This window comes from Nicotiana tomentosiformis, chromosome 9 (assembly GCF_000390325.3).
Source record: "Nicotiana tomentosiformis chromosome 9, ASM39032v3, whole genome shotgun sequence".
NCBI lineage: Eukaryota > Viridiplantae > Streptophyta > Magnoliopsida > Solanales > Solanaceae > Nicotiana > Nicotiana tomentosiformis.
The window spans coordinates 25,941,816-25,951,402 of record NC_090820.1 but is presented as its reverse complement, the minus strand read 5'-3'; the positions used below and the strand labels follow the sequence as shown (position 1 = coordinate 25,951,402).

Genomic DNA, 9,587 nt, shown 5'->3' with positions numbered 1-9,587 from the left:
AACAACTAATTTGGTGTGGTTGTATTGTTGACTTATTGCCCTTACTATAATTCTATTTTACTTTTCACCCTACCCTTTTTAATCATCACTCTAACTCATACTCTACTTTTTTTTGTAACATTGTATGCCTATTTTTCAACTTGCTTATGTGTGACATTACGAAACGACGATACAATCTATTTAAACATTATATAAACTAAAATAATACAATACATTAAGAAATGGTATGCAACAACCGTCCAAACAAATCATAAACAAATTTCTAATGAACTTGCTGAGTATCGTGACAAAAGACACTAAAGCATGTATTCCTTTTTAACATAGTACTAGCAATTAAAGCATGTATTATGATTCTTTTCTTAATGAAAATTGAACTGGGGCTAAACCAACTCACCCGAACAGATCTCAATTTAAAGGTCAAACTTTCTTCCCTTCATACGATGTGGAACAAAGACTTGGGAATAAGAATAACAATGGTCTTATTGAATTTAAAATGTGCACTTTTGTTATGCGAAAAGTTTTACCACGATATCAATAGCTCAAAATAAAGTTTGAGATGAATCATTCAACCCCGATCTCCCACCCAACCTGCCGCCGCAAAGAAAGCCAGCTCTATTTCTTAATTATTAGGTGCTTAAGGCTTCATAATAAATCTGGCATATACAGTAGTAAAGAAATTTCACGACGTTTACTAAAATAACATTCCTTCTCCAACAGTACAGCTATTCTGTATAGTGCTTCTGTTCTGTTATATCCACATGTTAGAAGTGTCTAACTGCATCAATTCTGCACTTGCTTCACTTATATGTAAATACGAGTACTAAGAACATCTTACGGTGCTATCCCGAAAGCCGAAACAAAACTTAAGAGTTTTGTGGTCAATCCTAGTGATGCACCTTTATCTAGAACAGATTAAGTCCAATGCAAACAATACCTGATTACGATTTGCATGTCACTGCAGAAGTGAACCACTCCAGTATAAGTTAGCCACTGTCAGCTAGGCTCACCAAGTGAGTAACCACATCTTCCAGGTGAGAGAAGTGAGTCAAGAACTTGTCTCGAATATCAGTGGAGTCGTACTGGTTATGCTGCCACTCAGAAAGAGCATCACCCATAACCTTCAATCCATCCCTCAGTAATTCCACTCCTTTGGTAACTCTGTCAGGAAATTTTCTTTTTCTATTGGTTTGCTTTTCATTGTCAACTTCCATGGGCTCGCAGACCACAAGCTTTGGATCAACATCTCTTATCTTTTTAAAGGTTTCTTTTAGCATTTGCCCATCTATAGCAAGCATGTTAATCGTGTCAGGACAAGGTTTTATCTTTGGACATGCTGTTTCCTTCTCAAGAAATTCTTTTAGCTCAGACATAAATCTCTCCTCATCAGCTTCTTTTCCTGTTTCCAGATCAAAAGAAAGAGCTGCATCCTGAGGCACAAATCTCCAAAGCTCACTACAAGTAGTGCGGCCAGCAAAATATCCAAAGGCTGTGATAGCAAGATGAACAAGTGCCCAATGACGCTCTTTAAGCAACATGTGATACAGCTCCCACATAGCTGAACTAACTGCACTGTCCTCTCGGTCTTCCAATTCAATGTGACCAAGGCCAGCCATAAAAGATGACAAGTTTGGTTTACATTGAAATGATTTTCCGTCTGATAAAGCTGGTCCAGAGATGAAGAGGTTCTGAAGCGCCAATATGACTTGTTCCATGTCATTGGAAGTATACAAATGCTTCATGTTAGAAATGATTCCTAGTGTCTCACTAAGAAGCCTGCGGTATTTATCCTTTATTTTGATTTCTGAAGAATCTCTGTATTTGTGAATAATAGCAACAAGGAACTTTATAGTCTTCATCTCAGCATCGGATATGCTGATTAGGCTGCAAAAAGAGAAAAGAAGAAAAGAAACATAGGGAATCTAAGTTGGGTACTTGAAATTTATCAATAGTAAAAGCCTACTATCATTAAAAAGCAGAGGCCAACAAAAAACACTAACCTTGTTAGTCACTTGCTTTATCATTAAAACACCAACTTTTCTTACTCTTTTGTTTTATGAAAACGTTTAAATAGTTAAGTGCTTTCCACGATAAGCTTAAAACTGTAAATTTCAACATTCTATACTAGTTTGACAAGAATAGACATTTGTGGCTTAGCCATTTAAGTTTGAGAAATTAGCCAATTCATGCAAAAGGAGCTGATTACATACTGAAACTGCAGAGCGGCAGAGAGAGCAAAGACTGGAGCACCATAAATAGCAGAGCCGCCTTCTCTCGGTAGTTTACCACCAAAACTCTCAAGGAAGTCAAAGTATTGAGTTACAATTCGTTGCTTTGCCTCACTTCTGAATTTTTCTGAAAGTGAATTTAGTGGGAATCCCTCCATAAGCAGGGCTAAGTATGTAGTTGGTGAATACTGTGATGTGTTATATCCAACAACTGTATTATAAACTTTATCTACCATACACTTTGGACCACATGTAACCAGTACACAGAGAAATCTCGCCAGTTTTCGCACCAGACTATTAGGGTTTAGTGCAAAGTTAGAAGCTTCTGTGTGCTTCATTAATGAGCAAAACTTTTCAATAATGCCATCTACCACAACTTTGTCAGCGTGACGAGAGATAAAGCACCAAAGTTCAGTAACAATCTCACAACATAGAAAGTGAGGATGAAAAAGGTTTTCAAGCAGGAAAGACTCTACGTCACACCAAGCTTGACTTGAAGAGGTAACTATCATGAAGGTTTTCAAGGCATTAATTATGAAATGGAACAGGGGCTCATCAGATTCATGTTTCTGACTAGTACGAGACATTGTAGGAAGTTCCAAGACAAGAATGGAAGAATACACATCTTCATCAGTAAATATGCACAATAACCATCCAAGTTTTCTAGCCATCCCTAGTCTCGCATCATCTTCAATATCAGGTGCGTTTTTCAGAAGATTAACAAATAAGGCTACTCGGCCAATAAACAGCACCTTTGCTCCCTGCATAGTGCCAGAACTTACAGAGAAAATTGCACTCATTCCGCCAGCTTCAGTAATACTGCACCCAGGAACATTTTCTAAATCAGTTTCCTCACCAAACAACCAGTCCAAAATTTGAAACTTCTGCTTTGATTTCACTTGAGCTGAATTAAGGAAAGAGTTAAGCATATGAAAGGATGTCGGCTCCAAAATTTCTGCAATTGCATCACCAGCAAATTTGAGCAGCTCATTTTTAATGAGGAAAATTCTAAAGGTTGAGATCATTATGACAGATAATATTATATCTTTGAACACATAAAATGCCTCGGATGGGTACTGAGAGATAATTCGTACAGCATTAATCAGGTAAAATTTGACTGGAAGAAATACGCGTCTAGCTTCCACTGCAGAAACTGTTTCTTTCAATGTGGATGACCACGTCTCAGCCGCACATCTCAAAGATCCATTAGCCAGATAAATAAGAGTCAGAATAATATCTCCTACATTCAACTTTACAGCCAAAGCACCCTTGCCAAGCTGAAGTAAGTTAACTACACCTTTCCATGACAAATTAATTAAGCTCACAAGATTTCCTCCATCATTAGCTGCAAGGACGCCCAATTCACACAATTTCTCAACCGTAAATTTCATTATCCTGTTAACGTGATCTGCACTTTCAGCCTCTTCATAGTCCACAACTTTTCTTTCCTCCTCCATCATCTTAAGGTAAGAATCCCAGTTTATGCCATGGGAATATACCTTACATAGACGTACCAGAGCATCAAGAACTTCTAATGCAATTTTCTGCACTTCGGAACCAAATGAGGAAATTGCCTGGAGACAATCACGAAAATTTAGAGCAGTAAAGAAAATAATAGCAAACAGTTCTGAACAGTTCAAACAATCTTTCTCCATTTGCATATACCTATGTATATTCAGAATGGTTTGACTACATTACACCTATCATATTTGGGGGGGGGGGGGGGGGGAGCAATTTCTGTATCAGATTTGCTCGAGGTTGGTAAGAAGGAAAAGATGGGAATAGAATATGGGTGAAACAGGACGCATATACATGAAAAGATGGTTCAACTGCTTTATTTTTTTCATTTTTGACAAGCGGTAGTATGACTGCTATTAAAGCCCTGTAGTTTGTTCAATTTATGGTTAAATGCAATAATATACAGTTTTATTTTGTCTGCTGGAATTTAGTCAACAATTTATTACTCAAGAGTATGCTGATCATTGTGGTTTTCAACCATTGGTTGGTTTGGACAAGATCTCTCAATTTATATTTCTATGCTGAGTCTAATGAATTCTAGCAATTTCTTGAGAGTAACCATTACTTGTAATAATTGCCAAGCAATATGCAACCTACTGCTGTATTATGAAAAATGGCAACCATTTGACCCTATTTTTAGATCAAAATGGCTAACATGAAAAAAGTTTTAACTCGAGTACCAAACTGCTACAAGGGACATGGTAGAAGGTACTTGGCAAATAAGAGGGTCCGCAGCAAGTGTCAGCATTGTAATCGCAGAAATTAGAGTGTCAAAAATAACAATTTTAGCACCATGATAGGAGAGTATATATATTGACATTTTTGGGTAAGACAGACATGTGTAACAGAGAGGGAAAACGCAAAAATAAAAGTATTCACTTGAAACACGACAAAAGGGCCAGTATAAATCAGAAGTTTCTACCTTCTGAGCTAAAATACAGTCCTTTGTGAGATTTAATTCCTCCAATATGAAATTTTCAACAATAGACATTAACCCCTTATCAACCGCAATGGGGTATCTGGTCAAAGCTGCGAAAATAGAGGCAGAGTAGCCAAGCAAATCCAATAGCAACTGAGAAAAATCGAGATCTGTCAGAAGCTAAAACTTGATAGCATTGTTAGAGACACTACATGCATTTCAAAATTAAGGAAACTTACATTATAAGGAAATGCAACACATAAAACAGTCACCAGCTGAACTCTGTACAGCTAAAACATGACTACGGAATCCAAAAGGGGCTTCCACTTTGCACAGTTCAGTTTGGGTTTTTTACCAGTTACTTAAATCAACTAGCTTCATGACACAACAAACAACAATAATGTTATCAACAGGTAAACTCATGTGATCCAGTTCAGTTTAAAGTGTAATAGACAGTTTGGTTGGTTTTGTTATGTTGACTGCATTTGCTTGTTTATCCATGTGGTGCTAGGATTTAACATTAAGACACCAGACAGTGTAACTAAAGAAGTGCAGTGGATTTTTCAAAGTCAGAATGAAAAGAAAAATTCATAACCAAAAAGACAAAAAGATTACATGCTAGGGAAATAATGAAAGAGGCTTTCACAAGAGAAGGAATTATGGTCTTCTGATTGTTATGCAGGTGGACGACTATGATGCAACATTCAAACTCAAATAAAGAAAATTGCAACCATATTGATCTCAAGAACTCAAAGGGAAGATGAGAACCTCACATTGAAATGCCAACCAATTTACCAGGGACATTGTCCGTATGCTAAAAGTAATAATTTGACCTGATAAAAGAGGCTACTATGTTCTTCTTCAGGTGACTCCTGAGTCGACATGAGTGTCATCTGTAGATGCTTTTTACACCATGCGGCAGCCTAATGATTAAGAACTTAATATAAGCAATCTGTATCATCAAGATCACGGGTCACTTAATTAAGGAGAAAAGGGATGAAACAGAACTTACTTTGGCTCCTAGGCCTACAAACTGCCCTAGGCATGCAGATATGTCTGACGGCAGATATTTTGCAGCCACATGCAAAATGGTTTTGTTCAATTTGCATTGAGAAATGTCGAGACATGTGAAGTCTTCCCAGAGTGTCCAGTAAAATGTCAAGGTAGATAACAAAGAGTTGCTACTAAAATGAGATCAAGCTAGCTGTTTTACCAAACCAGAAGAATTTGAGCCAGATCTTCCATAAATACATTTATTAAATTGCAACATCATTCATAACACACAAAACCTTTATATAGCTCTCGCATAAATACATTTACTTGTTTTGCTGTAGCTCTGGCATGGTATTTCGTTCTAACAAAACCTCTATATAGCATCAGAGCTCTGTTTGCTTACAAGAAAATAAACAAGATACAACAGCAATGACGAAGAAAGCATTTACCAATTGTTTACCACCGAAAAGACAAACCATTTTGGAAAGACCAATTCAGACACTGTCAGCAGTACCAAATTCAAAAGTATGCTGAAGAACACAGGTAAAGCGTCGTCGATGAATGAGTGAATTATTGTAACTCTTACCTAAACATATGCTCAAAGGTCAAACTCATAGAGAAGATAGAACTTATGAATAGTGACTCTTCAGTTGTCATTTCTGTGGTTAACTGCAAATTTAAGAATTGAAACTAATAGCATGTTTGGCCAAGCTTCTAAAATCAGCTTATTTTGAGAAGTGTTTTTACTCAAAAGTACTTTTGGTGAGAAGCAGTTTGTGTTTGGCTAATTAATTTGAAAAGCACTTCTAAGCAGCAATTAGTGTTTGGCCAAGCTATAAAAAAGTGATTCTAAATGTATTTTTCTCAAAAGTGTTTTTCAAAAAAGTGCTTCCGGAGAGAAGCTACTTTTTTCTGCTTCTACTCAAAAGTACTTTTTTTTCTTCTAAAAGCTTGGCCAAACACTTCAACTTTGAAAAAGAAAAGCACTTCTTTTTAAAAAAGAAGTGCTTTTAGCCTTGGAGAAGCTTGGCCAAACAGGCTATAAAAATGGTGTTCCCAATTTCTCAAGCCTTGGCACATTAGTTCTCTCAACCAAATTTGTCGTAGTCTCCATTTGATTATAGAAAATCATTTCTTGTAACTGGAATGTGTACATACATCACCTATGGCAATGATAAACCCACAACCTAGTTCCCAGCTTTTGAGTCTTTACAGACAGTAAACCGAATTCTCCTTTTCTCAATCCAATTAATCCATGGCATTATACTGTGAGATCAAGAAAAGTATGTCTAATAGTCATCAGGATACTTGTAAGGATTCTATAAGAGAAGCCACTTCTGATTTCTCTGACAGATCTAACTCACCAAGTTCATCAAGCAAGTCAACACGATTCTCAACAACCTGCGGGATAGAAAGGACGCTATTGAACCAATAATAGGATACAAATAACTAGCAAATAATATCAAGGAATAGCTTAACATTTAAACAAAGCTAAGAAGTTATTAGGTATGATTTAAGATAGTGAAAGCCATCAAGAAGAAAAGAAAAGACGAGTATAGAAAGTATCCGAAAAGAACAAAAGATTTAGAATATATTAGTGACAAGTGGAACAATGTTTGTGGAAAATGCCTTATCTTGGGCAGAATACTTTCGGTGGCAACTTACAAACCAAGTTATAGCAAGCTTCTATAAGAGCACAAAACACAAACATCTACCCTACCGGCTTGAATAAAAATGTTGAGCTTTTTTCATTGATTTTAATATTACATATGACTTGGACACAACTCAGCTAAACTTGCACAAACAAGGAAAAAGACAGAAATAACTTTCCTATAAAACCCTCATTCTTTCTAATCAGCGTATACACCTTTTAAGCTCCAATCAGAAGTCCTTACTTTGCATCCTTATATGAACTATATTAAGGTCATTGCATTCAGCCATTCACTTAGTTCCTATTGATATTTTTTTTATCAGTAAGTTAAATTTTATTGACAAAAGAAGCCAAGCACTAAGCTAGCGCCGGAAGTCACAGAATGAGAAGGCCCTGTATACAGAAACAAACTAGATATCTTTACGTATATAATACATACATGAATAGGTGTGCTCTTTCCTTTGAACATTTTCCTTCACACGAAAAACAAAACCTTAAAACAATCTACACTAGTTCCAAAGGTGTTTATCCAGTGGCGGAGCTACAAGTCTAGCTATGAGTTCGGCAGAACCCAAGCTTCAACTCAGACTCTGTATTTGTGTTAAAATATCTATTGAATATGTGTAAATAATCTATCCCGAACCCACTAACTTATCTTGTCCTAGAATACGGAATCCATATACTTAAAATTCTGACTCCGCCTCTAGTTTCAGCAAACTACACCTCATAATAATGAAATTATCAAAAATACAATGCAACTTCTAAAAACTAAAGGAAACGTGATGAGGAAAAAATACAACACTAGAATCGAATAACTAAAACTGATATTAGTCATTTTGACCTCTAAAGTCAACTTAGGGCACTAAAAAGTGGAACAACTGAGCAGAATCTAATAAAAAAAAAATTACAGAAACTAAACCCTAATAAACAATCTAAACTACTTCCAGTAGCAATTAATTCAAAACGAGACTCATAATAACAAAATTACAGTGAATTAAATTCTGAAATAAAAAGAAATTTATACAAATTAATTGTGAAATGATACAAACAGTTGAATCAAATGAATGAAATTGAAATTAGTCAATTTGACCTCTAAAGTCAACTTAGGGCACCAAAAAGTGGGACAAAATGAGTAGAATCTAATCAAAAATCACTGAAACTAAACCCTAAAAAACAATCTACACTATTTCAAATAGAAATTTCATAAAATTATAGTGAATTAACTATTGCAATACGGAGAAAATTTATACAAAATAACTGAAACACCGACAGAGGAAATACAAACAGTTGAATCAAATGACTGAGATTGAAATTAGTCAGTTTGGCTTCTACAGTCAAGTTAGAGCACCTAGATTGAAATTAAACCCTAAAAATGTAACACTATTTCTAATATCAAGCTGACACTCATAATAACGAAATTTATAATGAAATAACTTATGAAAAATACTAGGAATTTATGAAAATGAAATAACAGATGAATAAAAATAAGTGCAATTGGATTTTTGAATTATGAGCTAAGAATAAAAGCTTACATCGGAAGATTTGATAGCTTCGACCAAGCTTCGTATATCTCTGCCGGACTTTGGTTTTGAGTAGTTCATTTTCTCTCTCTGTGAATTTTCTCTTGGAATTTTTCCCGCCTTTGCCTATATTTATAGTGAGAGTGGAGGAACTTATTGATAAATTTATAAATTTTGTTAGTACCCTTGAATTTAAAGTCTATTTACATACTGATACCCTGTTCGATGTAGTATTAGCTCAGGTGCCCCGTTTTGGTTTTTTTTTTTTTTTTTTTTTTATGTGTCACTTTACTATTTTGAGGAGCTCATAAATAGCAGAAAATGATTTACTATGCCCATTTATGATTTGAATAGCAGAAAATGACCATACAAAGATCTTTAATTTTTTTAATTGACAAATCTCCTATTTAACTTTATTCGTTCCAATTTATGTGACACATTTTTCTTATTAGTTCGTTAAAAAAATAATGACGCACTATATTTAAAAATAATTTAACATTAAACTTTTATTTTATTCATTTTATTCGTATTGAAAAGTTTTTATAGTCACACAAATATTATGAAATGTTTAAGATCATAAGTTTCAAATGTCTTTTTGTCACACAAATATTATGGCATTTTTAAGACCACATGGTTCAAAAGCCTTCTTTTTTCAACAAAAGGAGTATTATTATTAATCTCCTATGAAAATAATTATATAACTGAAATAACATTTGCTATAAACTACAAAATTAAATCTTTCAACCATAGATAAATAGGTC

The 9,587-nt window shown here is 35.0% G+C and overlaps 1 protein-coding gene across 3 annotated transcripts; it reads right to left on the bottom strand.

Annotated features, from left to right (window-relative positions):
• Positions 1-455: 455 nt before the first annotated feature.
• On the bottom strand, positions 456-8,947 carry LOC104086982 (uncharacterized). Of its 3 annotated transcripts, XM_009591349.4 has the most exons (7): positions 8,839-8,947; positions 6,964-7,056; positions 5,675-5,809; positions 5,496-5,585; positions 4,666-4,815; positions 2,208-3,799; positions 456-1,881 (listed from the first exon to the last, which is right to left on the bottom strand). In XM_009591349.4, exons 1-7 carry the CDS (start codon positions 8,905-8,907, stop codon positions 984-986), a joined length of 3,027 nt encoding a protein of 1,008 aa, XP_009589644.1. In that variant the 5' UTR covers positions 8,908-8,947; the 3' UTR covers positions 456-983. The 3 variants fall into 3 exon arrangements, with proteins under 3 accessions (XP_009589644.1, XP_033509503.1, XP_009589645.1); XM_033653612.2 differs by lacking the exons at positions 6,964-7,056; positions 8,839-8,947 and having other exon boundaries at positions 5,436-5,585; positions 5,675-5,700; XM_009591350.3 differs by lacking the exons at positions 5,496-5,585; positions 5,675-5,809; positions 6,964-7,056; positions 8,839-8,947 and adding an exon at positions 4,902-5,429.
• Positions 8,948-9,587: the final 640 nt, after the last annotated feature.